Source organism: Prionailurus viverrinus, chromosome X (genome assembly GCF_022837055.1).
Source record: "Prionailurus viverrinus isolate Anna chromosome X, UM_Priviv_1.0, whole genome shotgun sequence".
NCBI lineage: Eukaryota > Metazoa > Chordata > Mammalia > Carnivora > Felidae > Prionailurus > Prionailurus viverrinus.
The window spans coordinates 100712130-100734578 of NC_062579.1; the positions used below are offsets into that span (position 1 = coordinate 100712130).

General features: G+C 37.2%; 1 protein-coding gene across 7 annotated transcripts in view; it reads right to left on the reverse strand.

Moving 5' to 3' along the window:
• Positions 1-21648, reverse strand: part of ZNF280C (zinc finger protein 280C) — an 82363-nt gene extending 60715 nt beyond the window's left edge. For 4 of the 7 annotated variants that reach the window (XR_007148989.1, XR_007148988.1, XR_007148990.1 and 1 more), the window contains exons 1-6: positions 21515-21648; positions 13873-13918; positions 13707-13753; positions 7311-7457; positions 3655-3720; positions 3417-3553 (exon numbers count right to left, since the gene is read on the reverse strand). Coding sequence is in view for 1 of the 7 variants with exons in the window: in XM_047844303.1 (XP_047700259.1) it covers positions 3417-3553; positions 3655-3720; positions 7311-7457; positions 13707-13737 (381 nt within the window). In the remaining 6 variants the exon portion in view is untranslated. Of the gene's footprint in view, positions 1-3416; positions 3554-3654; positions 3721-7310; positions 7458-13706; positions 13754-13872; positions 13919-14736; positions 14755-20871; positions 21202-21514 lie in introns of those variants that run through there. The other 3 variants (XR_007148992.1, XR_007148991.1, XR_007148993.1) reach the window with 3 other exon arrangements.
• Positions 21649-22449: the final 801 nt, after the last annotated feature.

A 22449-nucleotide genomic window follows, 5' to 3' on the forward strand; every position in this document is an offset into this window, starting at 1 on the left:
AGTAGTTTGGGTAAATATTCTTATTTTAGAAATGAAGAAAATGAGGGCCACTGAGGTTGTGACAATGCTCTAGCTAGAATTAGCACTCAAGCCCCTCATTTTCTTTTCTTTGTTTTTCTTATACAGTTTGATTTAAGTAAGCTCTATACCCCAAGTGGGGCTAAAATTCACTACCCTGACTAAGCCAGCCAGGAGCCCCAAGTCTCTCTCATTTTCAATTCAGGTTTTTTGAACTACTACTCCAGAACTCATATTATTATTGATAATTGTTTCAGAATGCAGAGACAAGTTTTCCAAAAATCTATCTTTTAAAATTTAATTTTTTAAGAGAGAGAGTGTGTATGTGTGCACACAAGCAGGGGAGGGGCAGAGAAAGAAGGAGAGAGAGAAAGAGGGAGAGAGAAAATCCCAAGCAGACCCTGCGCTGTCAGCACGAAGCCCAACATGGGGCTCAATCTCACTAACTGTGAGATCATGACCTGAGCCGAAATCAAGAGTCGGACCCTTAACCAACCGAGCCACTCAGGTGCCCCCAAAATCTATTTTTTAAAGAAGTTTTATTTAAAGCCCCCAACATGGGTCTTGAACTCACAACTCTGAAATCAAGAGTCAGATGCTCCTCTAACTGAGTCAGCCAGATGCCCCCACAAAAATCTAATTTTTGCCTGAAAGCTCAAATCTTATCATTGGCAAGAATACTATCAGGTTTTTTTTTTTTTCTGTGACAGGCACACTTTGTACATTTTTGAGGACTGAAAAACTGTGTCGGCAATTCTAATGGTGGCCCCCATGACTCCCTCCTAATATTTACACCCTGTGTTATCTCCCCTTGAGTGTGGATTGGGCCTGTGATTGTTTCTAACCAACAGAGTATGGCAAATGTGATAGAATGTACATGATTATGGTATATAGCTCGTCTTGCTAAGGACTCACTTTCCCTTGCTGTCTTTGAGGTAGCAACCAATCATGTTAGGAAGGCTTACATAGCAAGGAACTGAGGGCAGTCTCTGGCCAACAGCAGCAAGAAACAGATGCCTTCAGTCTGATGACCCACAAAGAACTGGATACTGCCAATGACCATGTGAGTTTGGAAGCAATATTAAATGGTATGGTAGCTCTGGCTGACCTTGACTGCAGCCTTGTGAGACCTTGAAGCAGAGGACCCAGCAAAGCCATGCCTTGACTCCTAACAGAAACCATGAGATAATAACTGCATATTGCTTTAAACTGCTAAGTTTGTGATCCTATTGTTATGCAGCAATAATTAATACATGGTCCTTTGCCGATCATCCTTTCAAACAAAAATGTCTTTGGATTAAAAAAAAAAGCAGCTAGTTCAACTTACAATTCAAGTGGTTTTCCTCAAGAAAACCTTTATACTGTAGATACAGAAATCATTTATGCATACTACCTATTTCATCACACACAGTATTTCAAAAGAAGTGTATTCAAGGACTGAGAGTTAATAAAATTAGTAATTTAAGGGGCACCTGGGTGGCTCAGTCAGTTGAGCGTCCAACTCCGGCCCAGGTCGTGATCTCACAGTCTGTGAGTTTGAGCTCCGCATCAGGCTCTGTGCCAACAGCTCGGAGCCTGGAGCCTGTTTTGGATTCTGTGTCTCCCTCTCTCTCTGACCCTCCCCCATTCATGGTCTGTCTCTCTCTGTCTCAAAAAAATAAATAAGCGTTAAAAACTTTTTTTTAATTAAAAAAATAAAATTAGTAATTTATTACATCTTCAAGGTTATTCTTAAGTGAAAGTGAAATTTTTCTGTGAGTGTTTGGTGGTCACTAATACAAAAACTACTAGCACCCAATTGGTGCCACTGCCTTGACTCATAGTAAGGCACCAACAGTTTTATCCTCCATTGCTTTTGCATCATCAGTACAAATGCTGACAGTGAAAAGAGGAAACGTCTCAGTGTAATTATCACAACAGTTTTAACTTCACAAACCCCTGAAAGGGTCTCGGGGAATGCCAATGGTATGCGGACTATAACACTGCTCTAAAGCAATGTTTCTATGTATAGCAATGCTAAATGTATGGATGGATGTGTGTACGTGCATATTTTAAAACCTCTGGGCTAGGGGATCCCGGGTGGCTGAGTAGGCTAAGCATCCGACTCTTGATGTCAGCTCAGGTCATGATCTCATGGTTCGTGGGATCGAGCACCGCATTAGGCCCTGTGCTGATGGCACAGAACCTGCTTGGGATTCTCTCTCTCTCTCTCTCTCTCTCTCTCTCTCTCTCTCTCTCAAAATAAATAAACATGAAAAAAAAATTTTTTTAAGCTTTAAAAAAAAACCCCCCAAAAAACAAGAAACAAAACCAAAACACCTCTGGGTTAACCTGGATTGAAATCCCATATCCATAATCTATTTACCAGCTATATGGCCTTGAGTGAATTATTTAGCCTGAGTCTCAGTTTCCTCAAGTATAACATGGGGATAATAATCATGCCTACTTCATAGAGAAATCGTAAGAATTAAATGAAATTAATTTACATACAGCATTTAGAATAAGGACCCATAATAACAAACCTTAAATATTGCCATTAACTATTATATCTGTTAAAAGTTTTAAAAGCTAAGCCACAAAGGGGCACCTGGGTGGTTCAGTCTGTTAAGCATCCAACTCTTGATATCAGCTCGTGGTCTTGAGATTGAGCCCCATGTCAGGCTCTCCGTTGAGTGTGGAGCCTGCTTGGGATTCTCCCTCTCCCTCTCCCTTCCCTGCATACACATGCGCTCTCTCTCAAAATAAATAAACTTTAAAAAAATAAAAGCTAAGCCATGAAAGTATGTTTTCAGAATAAACAGGAACAATGACCTCAGAACAATTTCCCAAATAAGAATACTTGGTTCAATTAGTCTTAAGAATTTTGCCAGTATGCAACAATCATTACTGATCTTTTTTACTCACCTTTAGATAGCATAGTTTTCAATATTCTACCTTTTTTTTTTTTATTTAAATTTTTTTTTTCAACGTTTTTTTAAATTTATTTTTGGGACAGAGAGAGACAGAGCATGAACAGGGGAGGGGCAGAGAGAGAGGGAGACACAGAATCGGAAACAGGCTCCAGGCTCTGAGCCATCAGCCCAGAGCCCGACGAGGGGCTCGAACTCCCGGACCGCGAGATCGTGACCTGGCTGAAGTCGGACGCTTAACCGACTGCGCCACCCAGGCGCCCCAATATTCTACCTATTTAAGCATATTACCTGATATTGACAAGTTGGCTAGTTCCTACAGTTATCACTTTGGGTACTGATTGAGCTATCATAAAGATATTGACATTCTCTGATTGCGATTATGCTTCTAATGGAATGGTGACTAGCTATGATAGTCCACAATTCTAACTGGATATTATACTATCCAATGTGTCCCTGAGCTAATTGTGTAGTTTCAGAAACACTTACAGGTTTAGACACGTTCTGAACAATAACAGGGCTTTGTGAAGATTTAGATTCAGGATGAAATCTAGGCAAGGCAGCCACCGGATTTGATGTTGGATCTTTGTAGTGTTGACTTGTAGGCTTGAATGTATCAGTAACACCTGCATTTTAAAATTACACAGTATATTGAATATTGTTCCACACAACCAATTTTATCAAAATATTTCACTTTAGAGTTAAAATCAGTACAATAATACCATACCTTGAGTGAGTGTCTCATTCTTTATTCCCTTTGAAGATGAGCCGGGGTTACCTCTGTTCAAAATATCTACAAGTAGAATTAAATATATATTAAGATAACAGAAAAAAATTTCCCAATATATCCATATACAACTAATAATTTTTTTTCAACGTTTTTATTTATTTTTGGGACAGAGAGAGACAGAGCATGAACTGGGGAGGGGCAGAGAGAGAGGGAGACACAGAATCAGAAACAGGCTCCAGGCTCCAAGCCATCAGCCCAGAGCCTGATGCGGGGCTCGAACTCCCGGACCGCGAGATCGTGACCTGGCTGAAGACGGACGCTTAACTGACTGCGCCACCCAGGCGCCCCTACAACTAATAATTTAAGTATATACCCCAAAGCCTGAAAGTTTCATTATGGGCAAGCTGATTAGATTATCTGTGCCACTGCTCTTGAGTTCTGAAGGGGACACTACTGAAGACCACAGACTAAACTTAACCTAGAATTTACCAGAGTGTCTTAAACCTACTATTATACCAAAAGTCAATCTGAGCCTGACATGACCCTCTGAATCAGTTTAAGACTGTTCACTCCTGGGGCGCCTGGGTGGCTCAGTGGGTTAAGTGTCTGACTTTGGCTCAGGTCATGATCTCACAGTTTGTGGGTTTGAGCCCCGCATTGGGCTCTGTGCTGACAGCTCAGAGCCTGGAGCCTGCTTCGGATTCTGTGTCTCCCTCTCTCTCTGCCTCTTCCCTATTTGCTCTCTCTCTTTCTCTCTCTCAAAAATAAATAAAAGGTAAAAAAAAAAATTTTTAAAGATTGTTCACTCCTATACCCGTGCAAACCCATAACTTCTAGGTTATTGAATCAAATACAATTTTGGAAGAGCAGACATTTGCTTAAAATTGCTAATCAGGAAAAGGTACAAAAAATTTTTTTTCTCAACTTTTTTTTTTTTTTTAATTTATTTTGGGGACAGAGAGAGACAGAGCATGAATGGGGGAGGGGCAGAGAGAGAGGGAGACACAGAATCGGAAACAGGCTCCAGGCTCCGAGCCATCAGCCCAGAGCCTGACGCGGGGCTCGAACTCACGGACTGCGAGATCGTGACCTGGCTGAAGTCGGACGCTTAACCGACTGCGCCACCCAGTCGCCCCCAAAAAATTTTAAAAATCACATAAAACCTCAAAATATTTCCTTTTTCCCCTCCTAGGGGAAAAGAGCTAGATTTCATAGAATAATTCTGTAAAGTAAAGGGTCACACAAAAGTAGGGCTGTTTTAAGAAAACGGAAATTCAGTTCTCTAAGACTAGGCACCACAGAAGTCTTCTGGGAGAAAAATCTGCTCAAACAACTTGATACTGTTTTCATTCATAAATTAAGGTAGGTATTTACTCAAACCATTAAAGAGTCAATCCTACAGTACTTTTTGGTGACTGTAATCTATCAAACACAACTTTTTACCGCTACCCCTAACTTTATGATGGTTCTATATCAATATTTAGCTCATGGTCCATATGCCAAAAATATTTTTTGGCTCAAAAATTAAACATCAATAAATTCATTTAAATTCCGAGTTCATTTAGAAGAGAAATTTCACTGAGGTCAACTTTCTTTTTGATAGAATTACTTAAAACTAATACACATTGGGGCGCCTGGGTGGCGCAGTTGGTTAAGCGTCCGACTTCAGCCAGGTCACGATCTCGCGGTCCGTGAGTTCGAGCCCCGCGTCGGGCTCTGGGCTGATGACTCAGAGCCTGGAGCCTGTTTCCGATTCTGTGTCTCCCTCTCTCTCTGCCCCTCCCCCATTCATGCTCTGTCTCTCTCTGTCCCAAAAATAAATAAACGTTGAAAAAAAATTTTTTTTAAAAACTAATACACATTATTCTAGATAGAATTACTTAAAACTAATACATACTATTTTAGTTGACTACTGTTAAGTTATCTACAATTGATATAAATCCGACTTGAACTACCATGATTTCAATAGAATTATTTGAATAATAATTTTGAAATATCGTAATAGTTCAGGATAAAAATAATCACAACAACTAGGAAATAATTCTAATATTCTGTTCCACTGTCAGCAACCAACATGCCAACATACTTACTTCAGTTTATAACTGAAGTGGCATTCCACTTGGCACTTCTCAATTTGCTACAGGAAATTATATTGAGAATTAAATTAAATTATTCTATCTCTGATAAAACTGAATAGAAGTGCTATACCAAGTTTGGAGTCAAGAAAAGCAAGAACTGGGCTTTAAAAAAAATTAAAAACTCATGTCTTAACCACAATATAATGTACTGCCATGGTAAATAAGAGAACACTGGTATGCTGGCTATATTCTTTGCAAAATTCTCCTGGCTTAAAAAAAGTAAATATAAAGGAAAAGAATCTATTTCCTCTTTCTCCCTTGAAATTCTCTATGTTGCTCCTCTGCACTTTACACATTGTTGATTGGACATTTTAACAAGTATGATCAACAACTTCACTATAACATTATCACAGCGTCAAGACTAATTATTCTAACTGAAATCTAACAATCCACAAAATTACTGGACATGTTCTACTAAAAAGCCATGATAATTAAGTAAGCTAACTGCCTGCATTGTCCAAGCACAGTGGCTAAAGACCAGACCCTCCTTCCTTCATGAATATAATCAAGAGTTGCTAGAAGATGGGTGTGGCCAAAAACTATAGCCCATGTTGGTACACAAACAAGAGACTGGAGAATCATGCAGTGCCTGTTCATTTTGTAGCTGTGAATCAAGATGACACTGTGTTAAGGCAGTTGCCTGTATGTGAGCATCCCAGAGACTAACACAAACGTATTTAACATTCTGATATTTTATTAAATGTTATTTATTTATTTTGAAAGAGAGAGAGAGAGACAGACAGACAGACAGACAGACACAGACAGACAGCATGAGCCGGGGAGGGGCAGAGAGAGACAAAAAACACAGAATCCATAGCAGGCTCCAGGCTCTGAGCTGTCAGCACAGAGTCCATCGCGGAGCTTGAACTCACAAGCTACGAGATCATGACCTGAGCCAAAGTCAGATGCTTAACCAGCTGAGCCACTTATGCACCCTTATTTTTTAATGTTTTACTTATTTTTGAGAGACAAAGTGCACGAGCAGAGAAGGGGCAGAGAGGGGACAGAGGTCAAAGAGGGCTCTGTGCTGACGGCAGAGAGCTCGATGCAAGGCTCAAACTCATGAACCATGAGGTCATGACCTGAGCTGAAGTTGGATGCTTAACCGACTGAGCCACCCAGCCACCCAGTATTCTGATATTTCAAGCAAAACATCCCAACGCTTTCTTTTCTAGATGTATTTGGGCTTAAGGGAGAAAAAGAAAACCGGTGAATAGGCTACTCAGCTCCACTAAAACTTACGATTTCCAACTTTAGAAGGCTTACAATGCTGTTAGGTAATCTTAACCTTTAGTTAACTTAGTTAACATTTCATTTTTTTCAAATGATATTTTAACCTCTCTCTTCCTTACTCAAGTCCTCAACCACATCTTCCCTCTGATTCTTACCAATTCTTACTGACCTGTGTGCTCCAACTCCTTACAGAATAACAAGGACAGATAAGACAGCCCACAGGTTTTTCTAATAGAAATTGCATCTTCTATAAAACTTTACTTCACTGAAATAAATGCTTACTTGAAATGGCTGGTTTTGAACTTGATATCTCTCCAACAAAGATCAGCTCATCATCGTCTTCATCCAGAATTTCTTCTACTTTCTTCTGCCATGGTTCTAGCTCTTCTTCTTCACATTCCATAAAGAGTTCTGCCATTTTTGAATTATCTAAATGTCAAAAGGAGAGAAACATATTTTTGAGTAACTTTTTTTGCAACGCATAGCATGATATTTAAGATCTACTTTAGTAATCCTAATATTAGTTACTGAATTGATATTTGCAGTCAGTACATGATAGCAAAAGAAACTCAGTTCAATCTCTAAGATCTATAGTAGTAAAATTAAGCTAGCTGGCTAAGTAACAGGTAACATTAGTCATCAGTAGTGGCCAATAAATGTTAAGAATAATCAAATACAAGGGTTGCCTGGATGGCTCAGTGGGTTAAGTTTCAGACTTTGGCTCAGGTTTGTGAGTTCAAGCCCCGCATCAGGCACTGTGCTGACAGCACAGAGCCTAGTTTGGATCCTCTGTCTCTCTCTCTCTCTCTCTGCCCCTCTCCTGATCTCTCTCTCTCTCAAAAATAAATAAATATTTTTAAAAAGAATAATCAAATCCAAGAAAAACTTGAAACATCAAAGTTTCAGTAATCAAATCCAGGGAAGAATATCCAATGAAAGAGAGTCTCTTCAACAAGTGGTGTTGAGAAAACTGGACAGCAATATGCAAAGGAATGAAATTGGACCACTTTCTTACACCATACACAGAAACAAATTCAAAATGGATTAAAGACCTAAATGTAAGACAGGAAACCATCAATATCCTAGAGGAGAACACAGGCAGTAACCTCTCTGACATCAGCTGTCACGACTTCTTACTAGGTATGTCTCCTGAGGCAAGGGACACAAAAGCAAAAATAAACTATGGGACTTCACCAAAATAAAAGCTTCTGTAGTGTGAAGGAAACAACAAAACTAAGAGGCAACCTATGGAATGAGAGAAGATATTTGCAAACAACATAACTGATAAAGGGTTAGTATCAGAAATCTATAAAGAACTTATCAAACTCGACACCCAAAAAACAATCCAATTAAAAACTGGGCAGAAGACATGAATAGACACTTTTCCAAAGAAGATCTACAGATGGCTAACAGACACATGAAAAAATGCTCAACATCCCTCATCATCAGGGAAATACAAATGAAAACTACAAAGGGATATCACACTTGTCAGAATGGCTAAAATCAACAATAAGAAACAATAGGTGTTGATGAGGATGTGGAGAAACGGGAACCTTCTTGCACTGCTGGTGGGAATGCAAACTGGTGCAGCCACTCTGGAAAACAGTATGGAGGTTCCTCAGAAAGTTGGAAACAGAACTACCCAATGAGCCAGCAATTGCATTACTAGGTATTTATTCAAAGAATACAAAAATACTAATTCAAAGGGATACATACACCCCTATGCTTATAGCAGCATTTTCTACAATAACAAAATTATGGGAAACAGCCCAAATGTCCATCGACTGATGAATGGATAAAAAAGAGGTGGTATATATAGATACAATGGAATATTACTCAGCTATGAAATGAATGAAATCTTGCCATTTTCAATGGCATGGATGGAGCTAGAGAGTATTATGCTAAACAAAATAAGTCAGAGAAAGACAAATGCCATATGATTCAATTAGATGTGGAATGTCAGAAACAAAAGCAATGAACATAGGGGAAAAATGAGAGAGACGCAAACCAAGAAACAGATTCTCAACTATAGAAAACAAACAGCTACCAGAGGGAAAGTGGGTGGGGACATGGGTGAAATAAGAAATGGGAATTAAGGAAGGCACTTGTGATGAGCACTAGGTGTTGTATTCAAGTATTGAATCACTAAGTTGTATACCAGAAACTAATATTACACTGTATGTTAACTAACTAGAATTTAAATAAAAACTTAAAGAATAGTCAAAAACAATCAAAATGAGTTTCAGTTTTATTAACAAAATATGATTATACCTATTAACTACCTAACTATATCTGAAAAAAAAAAAAACTCATAAACTTTTACATTAACAAAACGGAGATAAACTAAAAACAAGAGGCAATAGGTTAGATTTTTACCAGAAAAACCGAACCAGCTTCAGAAACACTAGGCACACAGCAAAGCAGCAATGAGGTGCTAGAATGAAAACAGGGGACTTAAGGTGAGGTTTATTCCATCCCAGGAAAGATTAGACATTTCTCACCTGGAGAAACTAACCAAAGAACATACTGTTAGTACCACCAACCTACAAGTGCTGACCAAGCACTCAGAGTTCCGAGGAAACATTTTAGTGCCTCATTGTTAAATATGGACACGCCAATGAGCACCAGAAATAGGACTAAACCTCCAACGTGAAAAACCAAAACAATAAAACAGATTAAAAGATGTTTTAAAATCTTTTTGAGAGAGAGAGAGAGCGGGACAGAGGGTCTGAAACAGGCTTCATGCTGACAGCAGAGAGCCTGATGTGGGCCTTGAACTAATGAACCGTGAGATCTTGATCTTAGCTGAAATCGGACACTTAATCTCCTGAGCCACCCAGGTGCCCCGCAGGTTAAAAGATCTTAAAAAAAAAAAAAAAGAGATCGTACAGAATTCAAAAAAAGTTATTAGAATGTAATTAGCATTTTCAGAGAAATAAGATTATAAAAAATAACATGCAGAAAACAAAAAGATTAAAAAGACAGCCAAAATTCAGTAAAAGAAAAGCCCCAAAACCCAAATGCCAAAGTTGAATAAATGTCCCATAAGTGGACTTAAAAGATAAAAAATATATATATACTAATCAATGTCACCTAAAAGAAGTTTCAAAAAAATTAATAGAAAAAAAGGGGAGGGGATGTAATCAAAGGAAAAATACAAAAGAAATTCTTAGTTCTAAAGGACATAAATGTCCAGATTGAAAAGAAAAAAATCTACACTATAGGAATATATCACGAGATTTGTGAATGCTAGACATAGAAACTATCCTATAATCAGAAAGAAAGTTAGAATAATGTTTTCAGGAGTATTAGTAAAAATAATTTTCAATTTAGAATTCTGTGCCCTGCCAAGATTTTCATCAAGCATGAGGTACATATTCTTTCATCAAAAATAAAGATCACCAAGATCACAGAAAATTACCCCCTATTCACTCTTCCTTTCTTAGGAAGAATCCACCAAAATATGGGACTTAGGAAGGAGGAAGATACAGAATGCAGAAATCATAGCATTCAGCACAATACCAAGACAAAGGAAAGTCCCAGGATAATAGCTGTTCAATGGGTCTAGATAACAACCAGCCAGAGTAGAACAAGAGAACATTACTCCCAGGAGGAATGTCTCCAGGAGACCACACACACACACACACACACACACACACACACACAAAGTGTTAGACTACCTGATGAGTTTTACCATATAGAAAATTGAATTAAGAAGCTACAGAAGGGTGTGAGAAGACTTGGCTATAGACTTTAATGAAATTTAGCAAATTTAGTCAACTATAATAAACAATATAACTTTTAGCAAATTTTAAAAAATGAAACAAAAAGATTTCTGAGTATATAAAAAAGACAAAAAGGCAATGTATGCATAGCATATTAATACCATAGTACTATGCTCATCAGTGAACAATATTACGGTCATCGTAATAAAAACATTTAATGATTTAACCAAAATTTGAGCTATAACTGCAGTGAAAGATGCTTGGAGGGAGGGCTAAGTGTAAGAAAACTAAAATCCTCATGTTAGATAAAAAAAAATTATTAGATAATGGCAAAAAAATTGATTGAAGAGACAGCAGTACACATATGTGTTAAAAATTTGGAAATATGGAAATAATTATGAGAAAAAAGCTAACCTATTGAAAGGGAATGCCTGAAAAAATAGGGAATACATACATCCAGATCACACACACACCTCTCATTCTTACCCTTCAAAAACTGTGGTTATGCAATTTATAACTTTCAGATTATTTGTTTCTTAAAACTATGCATGTATTGTTATGGTTTTAAAAAGGTATTGAGGAAGCACCTAACTTAATATAATAGCAAGGAGGATGGATATAAGTGGTACTAGATATGTGGAGTGAGATGCCTGCCAATGGGGGGACAACTAAAAAGTAACAAAACAATAACTCCAGGATCTGGCTTAGACAATGATCATCTGTTTTTTAAGACAATGATATCTTTACCTTTTAAATGCAATAATTTCTAAACATAATTTTGCTAGATTAAATGTCATTTCTAATTTTGACTCAGAATTAGTGTGTGAAAACAATGATGTGGGGATGGCATACAAAAGAAACACCTTAACAAATCAATTGGCACTATTCTTTTAAAATTATTTAAACTTAATTTGCTCTTCTATATAGGTATGCCAAAATCATTTCTTGCATAATGTTTAATGTTTGGTGATTTACTTACTATAAAACAAAACAAAACAAAAACCGTCCCACCCTTCCAAATGTAACCAATTTTACAAACTGTCTTTTCTAACTTTACTTTAAAAACATATGTACAGAATGCTCTAAGTCAAATAAAGAGTAATTCATAGTTTATCATTTACATATCCTGAATACTTGAAAACACCATCTTCATTGTGTCTCCTGGACCTCTCATTTGTATTGTTTCTTCTACCTAAAATATCTTCCCTCCTTACCTTATACTGTCCACGTTGAGTATAGTAGGAGCATGGACTTCACATAAAATTGAATAGTTCAAATCTTCATTGCACCATTTCTAATGATGTGACTCTGGAGAAATTACTTGAATCTGTTTTCTTACCTCTAATATGTGTACAATATCTACCTAATGGAAGTGGTAATGTAGATTGAGGAAAATGCCATATAAAGTACCTAACCTAACCTCAAGCAGATACTCAACAGTACCTTAATTCCCAACTCTTGGTTCAGTTACAACCTCCTTAGTAAACCAGTAGACCTGTTTTTCTTCCACCTTTTACTACATTGACATTCTATGCCATGCAGTTCCAGACTTACTATATATGATCTCAAACTGCTCACTATTTCTTAATATTTCTTTATCTAAAAAAATTTAAAAAATGTGTATTTATTTTGAGAGAAAGGGAAAGAGTGAGCAGGGGAGGGGCAGAGATAAGGAGAGAGAGAATCCCAAGTAGGCTCTGCACTGTCAGCACAGAGCCTGATGTGGGGCTCAAACCCACAAACTGTGAGATCATGACCTGAGCCAAAACCAAGAGCTGGACACTTAACCAACTGAGCCACCCAGGTGCCCCCTTAATGTGGATTTCTTAACTGTATGCATCTAACTCCAAAGTAAGATCCAAAGTGAGAATGAAAAACATATTTTCTTCTTCCTTTGTATCTCCTCCTATACACAGAAGTCTACTGAATAAGCACTGACACTTAACATGATAATCAACAAGCTAAGAAACTAGGCAGTCAGGCAATGCCAAATTAAAAAAAAAAGAGGGACACTCATGTATGCAGATAATTAAAAAATCATTTATATCTATGTTGATACCATGGTCTTGATACCATGTCTAACACATAGATCTTCCTCATTCTTTTTTTTTTTTTCAACGTTTATTTATTTTTGGGACAGAGAGAGACAGAGCATGAATGGGGGAGGGGCAGAGAGAGAGGGAGACACAGAATCGGAAACAGGCTCCAGGCTCCGAGCCATCAGCCCAGAGCCTGACGCGGGGCTCGAACTCACGGACCGCGAGATCGTGACCTGGCTGAAGTCGGACGCTTAACCGACTGCGCCACCCAGGCGCCCCTCCTCATTCTTTTTAACTGGGTACTACCATTGTCAATATATTCAAGATAGATTGTAGAGTAAAAAAGTAAAAAAAAATTATTATTATTTTTAATTTTAGAGAAAGAGAGAGAGAGAGAGAGAGAGTGGGTGCGAGTGGGGAAGAGGGGCAGAAGGAGAGAGAATCTTAAGCAGGATCAATGCTCAGCACAGACGCTGACATGGGGCTTGATCCCACGACCCTGGGATCATGACCTGAGCTGAAATCAAGAGTCAGACACTCAACCAACAGAGCCACCCAGGCGCCCCAAGTAAAAAAAATGTAGAGCCACATAATAGCATAAATAGTATGATCTTATTTAGAAATAATTTATTTTTTGTCTATGCATAGAAAAAAGTTTGTGATAATGTATACCAAACCAGTAATAGTAATTATTTCTGGAGATGAAGAAGACACACTTCATTTCTACTTTACTGACATTCTTATTGTATATTGTTCTTTTTTACTATGCACATGTATTACTTCAATCAATTTAAGTGTTTTGGTATTTTTTTAAAAAACATGCCTATCACTGCTTCTCTCACCTTTTATTATAAAGCAAAGTTATCAGTATAAAAGCCATGCACATTGGTATCACTTGCAACAGCAATACTTACTTTTTGATGGAAAAGGGTTGTCGTCATCCATCAAGTTGCAGAGTCACCTAGGACACCAACACATGACATCAATCAATTTTATGAGTTACTTTAACACCAAATATTGAAACATGAGACTTGGGATTCAGAAATTTTTGGGTCTAATCTTGATCTCCAGCAAACTCACCATATGACTCCAGACAAGATAGCAAGTTAGGTCTTAGTTTTCTGCCCTATAAAAAAATAAGGATAACTACTATTAGGGTGGATTTGTTAAATGTACACACATTTAATCTTGTTCTACAAAAAGTTTACCTTTTGAATTTATTATGTTTGATATACATATGCTACTCACTTTCCATGATTGGCTCATTCCTGAATGAATGAAAATTTAATAAATAAAATGCTGAATGTATTAAGCATTTATTACTTGAAGAAATCTGACGATTGTTAAGTTGCAAATAAATTGTGAAAGATACCTTTTTGTAAATATGACTAACACATGTTTTAGTAAATACATATTTTAGTTAATACATGTAATATATATGCTTTAGTAAATCCGAATTTTGAAATGCTAAGTGACAATCTTTAACCATTACTTATTCTTCATATTTCAGAAATAAATGTAATTATTACAAAACACATTAAAAATGTTTAGTTTATATATTTTTATTTCTTATTCACACTAACTACAAGAAACAAAAAATTAGTTGTATATACTTCATCATAGATAAACTCATTAAAAATAATTAATTACTCATTGCCTTCTGTGTTCAAAATGATGTGCTCAATTCTCGGGAAAAAGTTAAGATGAATAAGGCATAGTCCTTGCCCTCAGAAGATTACAACTTAATATATCTACAGTTCTTTGAGCTTTTAAAAAAAAGCTGTTATAGTAAACATTATCAAAAATTTTTGAATTGTTTTCTTTAAAGCAGGTATTTGTGTTCTGAATTCACACACACACACTTTTTTTTGCAGACAAAATAAATGTTGTAAAAAACTATTTCAGTTATAAAACAAAAAAAGTTAAAAAATAGTCATCAGATACCTAAAGTATTAGGATGAACAGAGCCGAGTCTTCACATGTGTCTTTATTTTCAGACTGGCAAAAGCAAACTTTCCTGCTTTTTCCAATTCCAAATTATTTACACTGAATTAGACCAAAGGGAAAAAAACCTACTTTCACTCCAGAAGTTGTTATTGGTATAAATGTTTGAATTACTATCACAAAGATCTCAAGTGAATTCTGAACTTAAGTAAATTTCCCTTGTTGAAGTTTGACTACCGAAATCTCTTTAACTCAATTACTTGAATAGTTACCATTTCTCCCTAAACTAGAATTAAGGTAATGCATATGTCACGTAGATAAATCCATGTCAATTCTTGCTCAGCATTAAAGACCTATGGCTACCAGGAATACGGATTTTTTTTAAGAGTCATAACCACATAGCCTATGGAGACTCATGTATAACACTTTTATTAAATGCTCAAATAAAATGTCTATTGGCACAAATAGCCTAAAATTAGTACTAAATGTACAAGTAGTTTATATAAACAAGTCATATACACTGCCTATATCTACAGAGATGAATTTTGAGGCCCATAACCATCACCAAGGAGCTTCAATTGGTACATTCATAAACACTCAAAACAAGTCAAAAATCCCCAGATGCCATTAGAATCATAACTTCATCTAAAGTTGTGCTATACAGTAAGGTAATCAAGCCCTCCAAAACTATCACCACAAAAAATTCTCATCAGAGTTTTGGCGGGGAATTCTGTGGGAGATTAATCTGTTAGAGAAATGAAATACCCAGCAAAACATGCAATGAGGATCTTAGAGCTCCCATAATAGCAACTCCAGAGGGTCTCTACGTTCTGCAACTCAGAACTGGCACCAAAACAGGCAGAACAGAAGTCTCCACTTCAGCTATTAACTCAGAGTTACTATGCCCATAATACACTGTTCCTATGGGGCAAAAGTGAATTCCAAGTAACTAATGAAAGACCTCTTGGAATACGATCATTTTTGGAGACTGCCTGTATAAATACTTACTATTTAGATATTTTATGGTTTCAGCTTCTACATATTTAAGATTCACTTTTAAGAGTTCAAGTCTATGATATTTTCAAAAAAAAACATTAATAGATTAGTTAAAATGGTAAACTGTATGTTATGTGCATTTCACGCCTAGTAGGATGGCTGTAATCAAAAAGACAGATAATAACAAGTGTTGGCAAGGATATGGAGAAATTGGAACCCTCATACACTGCTGGTGGGAATATGAAATGGTGCAGACACTATGGAAAATACTTGGCAGTCACTCACAAAGTTAAAAATAGTTACCATATGACACAGCAATTCCACTCCAAGTGAGAGAGAATTGAAAGCATATGCCCATGCAAAAACTTATACATGGGAATGTGTGTAGTGGCATTATTTATAATAGCCCAAAAGTAGAAACAACCCATATGCCCAACCAATAAATAAAATGTGATATACCTATACAATGGAATAATATTCAGTCATAAAAGAAATTAAACACTGACACATACTATGATATTGATGAACCTTGGGAACATATTAAGTGAAAGAAGACAGCAAAAAGACCATGTATTGTATGACTTCATTATATGAAATGTCCAGAAATGGCAAAGTCATAAGGAGAGAAAGTACATCTTAGGGCTGGAAGGATTGGAGGGAAATGGGGAGTGACTCCCAATGGATATGGGTTTTCTTTCAGGGGTGATGAAAATGTTCTAAATTGATTGTAGTGATGGTTACATGACACTGTAAATATACTAAAACCATTGAATTATACACTTCAAATGGGTGAAGTTTATGTTATATTAATTTTATCTCAATAAAGCTGTTAAGAAAATAATAAGCTGGAAGGATATAAGCCTGGGAGTAATGGAGTCACTGTGTGGAGAGAGAATGTCTAAGAAAGAAACCAAGAAAAAAAAATAGCAAAGCCTTAAGATTCTGGCGGTAGAGAAAGAGGGTAGGGTAGGGAGATATTCAAGTTCTGATGACACCATTTAAACACCTGAAGCTAGCCATGCTTGAAGTAAATTATTAAGCCTTTTCAGTTAAAAAAGGGAATAATTGTTCACTTATGGTTTAATCTACTTTGAGCTAGGTTTCTGGTACTTGCATTCAAGAGTAATAATACACTTACCAATGGCTTATACCCCAATATTTTTCAAACTAATAGACCTCTGGGGAAAATAGATATATAGAAGATGGTGCAAGAGAGCTCTAAAACAATATATTGTTCTGGGGCACCTGGGTCGTTCCGTTGGTTAGGCATCCGACTTCAGCTCAGGTCATGATCTTGTGGTTCATGAGTTCAAGCCCCATGTCCACCTCTGTGCTGACAGCTCAGAGCCTGGAGCCTGCTTCGGATTCTGTGTCTCCCTCTCTCTCTGCCCATCCCCCGCTAGTGCTTGTTTCTCTCTCTCTCAAAAATAAATGAACATTAAAAAAATAAATTTTTGTTCTATCTAAAAACTTTCAAATATACAACATAGTCTTATTACTGTAGTCACAATACTATACGTTACATCCCCAAGATTTTTTGGCCATCTTCATCCAATTTGCCCATCCCACACCCCCAACCACCAATCTGCTCTCTATAAGTTCCTTTGTTTTAAAATTCCACATATAAGTGAGATCATATAGTATTTGTCTTTCTCTGATTTTTCACTTAGATTAAAACCCTCAAGGTCCATCCACGTCACAAATGGTAGGATTTCTTTCCTTTTTAATAGTCCATTTTATATTTATACACCATATTTTCTTTATCCATTCACCCAATGGATTAACACTTAGGTTGTTTCTATGTCTTGGCTATTGTAAATAAAGCCGCAGTGAACATGGGGATGCAAATATCATTTTGAGTTATTGTTTTCATTTCCTTCGGATAAACACCCAGAAGTGGAATTGTTGGAGCATATTAATACTCATGTTTTTGTCTGTCTTTACTACAGCATGTTCATCAAGTACTACCACTTTTAATGCTGCTGGCTAGTAACAAACTCAAGAACATAGGAAGAAAATATCCAAGTGACGAATTTGCACCAAATGAAGGGTGAGCTACAGAAATGATGGTATTGAAAAGATTCAAATAGAAAAATCTTGCTATTGTTTAAGATAGGTATGAAAAACTCAATAATAAGCAGGCAGTGACTCTGTTTCATCAAAATGTATTATCCAATCAATGTATTAAAGTTGACTCAAATAGTATTGATTTTGTAGTTTTATAGGACTATTTTATGATCGTGTAAGAGCTCTAGAGATATTTTAAACATTTTTAGTAGGAAGAGGTCTGTGAAAATGTTTTCTTATAATAGAAATTAATTGGTACAGTACTCACATGCAAGAAACAATGGATTATACCTTAGTTCCTTAGACAATTTCATTGGCATCTAAACAATTCAAACTCTCAAACCAGGTTTGGGGAACAAATAACATATTATTTAGAAGAAAAACATAGGCTCACCTTTTTTCTTATTTAAGAAATTTTCATATTATGGGAATTATTTTTTGAAAGTCTGAACCTATTTAGTCCAGGCACATTTTGAGAAGACATTTCTTTAATAACTTTACTATTTTCTCCCTAATTTTATTTAAGTTTTAAATTTTTCTGTCTGTTGATTTTCATATTTCAGCTATTTGTAGAAAACACCTAGTTGACACTAAGATTAAAGTTCATTAACATAATACTTTGCAAAGATTGCTTATATTTTAAAACATTTTCTTTTATGTTAGTTTTTGGGATGGGACACAAGAATAAAATTTACTTTCTGCAAAGTAATTTGTATATCATACTCAGGGTAAATATTTTACCTATAAGAATGTGTTTTTATTGTAGTGCATATGTAAAAGGCATAACCTAGAAAAAGACTAATTGGCTTTTCAAAGCCAAATTATATGATAAATATTTTATATAAGCTTCATAAAATATTCTATAATCACTAATTACTAAAGTAACCTCAGGAAGTATGCTTATTAATTAATGCACATTTTATAGGAGTAAAAGTTATCCACTAGGGAAAATATCAAGAAAAAAAGTAGAGTACAATGATGAAAAAACTTGAAATAGGGGTTGAATAACTGGGATTCTTGAATCTACCACTTTATGATCACCAAACCTATAGGATTATTTTAATGTTTATTTATTATTGAGAGACAGACAGAGACAGATCATGAGCATGGGAGGGACAGAGAGAGAGGGAGACACAGAATCCAAAGCAGGCCCCAGGCTCTGAGCTGTCAGCACAGAGCCCAATGCAGGGCTCGAACTCACAAACCACGAGATCATGACCTGAGCTGAAGTTGGACACTTAACCAACTGAGCCACCCAGGCACCCCAAACCTATAGGATTTTTAATCAACCTCTCTGAGCTTAGTTATTCTACCTGTAAAATAAAAAACAGTAATACCTTCCTTGCAGCACTATTGGGAAGACTAAATAAAGCATGTGAAAAATTATTGTACAGTACTTCACATTATTTTACTAAACTTTTCCTTCTGTACTGAAAGTCATACTACTTGTTGATGCATATAAGCACTAAAAAGAAAACATAAAAAATAAAATAAAAATGGTCCATTTTATCCAGATGATACACAGTGATAACTATTTTTCTTGACATACTGAGGGTTAATAAAACCACTCCTTAAAAGAAAACTGCTTTGCAGAGAATGAATCAAAAACACATTTTTGATACAAATGAGTAAACCACATCTCCCTGAGTCATTATTTAAAACCTAACTGAAAACCAAACATTTTTAAGTCCTTCTCTGAAGCAGGAGTACAGAAAAAAATATTCGGGGCTATATTAATTACTGAATGTATCATAAATATTTCTGTTCTTTGAAAATTTACTTTTGGAATAACAAAACAGGTTTTCTCAATTTAAGTTCCTATATCCGGTCACTAAAACTATGGATTACTTTCTACTTATAACAATTGCTTTTCATTTAAGTAATTTTCCTGTCCAATTAATATAACAAAAAATTCTTTGGTATGGTTCTAAATGTCCTCTTGAATAAAGAAAACAAATTGGAGAGAAGCAGGGGTACAGAATTATATACTCTTTCTGCTTACTCTGCTTTTCTATTTAAAAAGCTGGTGCTGGGTAGTAAAACACTGGGCTGAAGAAATCACATTGGACTAGAAAACAAGTGAGGAAAATGGGTTGAACAGAGAAGCTGAAATTTGGAACCCTTCAACATCAGAACTTTTTCTGATGGAAAAATGGGTTATTGGAAGAATGAGCTGTTTTTCAACTTTTCAACATGCTTGGAAACAATGATATTATTTATTATTTAAATACTACAAAGTTGAAACGATACGAAGTCTTAAAATGAAAATATAAAGGAAAGGGGAATTGAAAAATGTCTCCTATATTTTTTTAAGTGAGTGTCCTTGCTTATTCTCCTTGACCACCTCATTCCCATGAAAAGTGGGGCATGTTATAGTGAATTGAGCATTGGAGGAGTCAGAAGACCTAGGTTCTATCACTTCCTATCCAAAGTGACCTCAGGGAAAGTCCCCTCCTTGAGGCTATTTTCTCACTTTCTAAACAGTTCTACCAACACTCCACAGCTCATCTTAAAAGGACTGTCAATGAAATATACAAATGCAAGATGCAATGACAGAACTTGCACAGATGTTAAAGCACCAAGGGCACACAGCCCTAACTTAATTTTATAAGCAAACCAGTTCCCTCATAAGCTCAGTAAAGTTTCTGCTTAAGGAGGCAGCTTGAGTTTTTACAGTAACCCCCCAAACAGGGCATCTCACAAATGCTAGAAGACTTTTGTAGTTTGAAATTCTATTTCTTGGTTTACATTTTATGTCTAATGACACTAAAAGATATTTAAATTCACAGTTCAAATCTGAAGACAATAAAAGCAAATTTTAAGTTCACAGATTTTTTAAAAAAACTAAAAAATCTGCAAACAAAGAGAATCCCCTGGATGAACATCCCCCGTTCTTGCAGAAGCTGGTTCACTTGACATTTTCTTCTCTGATTTCTCCTTTTAAAAAGCATTAAAACTTGAGAGAAGTTAAGAGGTATTCCCTCTGTGTCTAGAGAAGGATAAGACCGCAAAATGAAACATTTGTTTTCTTCTCAGCAAAAGGTACAAACTGTACTGTTAAAAACTAGGTACCTAACTCCACGTTTCTCCTTAGGGCTCTTCTAGACAATAACTGAATGGAGCACGATTTCTATGACGAGGAGCACAGTTCCTTTGGCAAGAACAAGGGTATCAGCACTGAATGAACGGTAACCTGGATGGGGGGAATAAGGGCTGAAAGGAGGAGCCCGAGGGGCCCTGAAGCCAGAAAGTTCGGAACCTTCTGTGGTTTCGCCAAACATTTGTATCAAATATACAAAAGACCAAAGGGAGTTGCCACCAGAAAGAAAAGCGAAAACCAGGCTGAGCGCTGACAGACGCACAGGCCCTGGGTGGTGAGGAGGCAGCGGCGGCGGCCCGGCCGGCCGGCCGGCCATGGCGTGAGCGGGCCTCCGAACCCGGCCGGCCGCCGAGCAGCTACCTTTCCGCGATCCCTCCCCCGCCAGGGCTGGCGGCAAGATGGTGGCCCACCCGCCACCGCGCCGCCAAATTCGTCCCCTCCCCCGCTCCTGGGCGATCCCAGCAACACACGCCGGCAACCGGACCCTCAACCTGTTCTCCTCAGAGCCGGGCCGCTGCCGCCACCCTCAGAGCAATGCGGCCACCCTCGGAGAAATGCGGCCACAGCCGTGTGGCAGAGCCGCTGCCTAAGCAGGCGGGGGCGGGGGACACTTACCGCGAGCAGTGCAGGTCGCCCTGACTGAGACTGGAAGGAGGAGGAGAAAGAGGAGGAGGAAAGGGAGGAGCGCGAAAACACTAGGCGGCCGCCGCCGAAACAGCGGCAGCCGCGACGACTCCCAGCGCGGAATGAGCGCCTCAGACCAAGGCAGAAATGTATAACTACGCGCACTGCCTCATGGGTAGACGCCAGCTCCTCCCCGCCCATGCACATCCGGGTTTCTTTTCTAACCGATCGGGGAGGGCGGCACGGACATGTGCCCGGACTTACACATTCTCGAAGGCAGAGGGGCAGGGTGAGGGTCCTAGGCTGATGCCAACGTCCTCAGGGAATCTACTCTTCATCCGGAGTTGCATTCTTGAAATTTGGACTGCACACCCTGAAAATGTGCTCCTTGTGTATAAGAGTTAGGAACACCAATTAAAAAAAAAAATACTGTGCCTTAGAGGCAAAGACATAAACCAGATGTATAAAAGGAATAAAAGTTAGATTATTAAATTATTGGTTAATTTTGCCAGTAAATTTGTTTTAAACCATACAACTTTGCTTTCAACTCTTTGTTATTCCTGTCATATAGATATCTATAATAGTTATTAAAATGTTAAGAAAAATATACATTTACAAGAAAAACATTTGCCAAGATACTGCTTGAACATTTTCTAAATATGTGTGTTCTGAACAGTTAAGAAAGTTTCCTCTACCAATAGAACTTCAGAAAGTCTGTGGCACTAGTGGTACTGTTCTCAAGAGTTACCCAGACTTAGAATCTTGTTTCGCTAGTTCCTTACATAAGTTCAGTCAGTCACTGAATCCTACCAATTCTTCTATTTAAATTAGTTTCTTCTTTCTCATCTATACTGTCCTTTGCTATTGGTACTGAAAATAAGCTTTACAGAAAAGGACAGAATAAAGTAACAAATATGGAAAGTTAA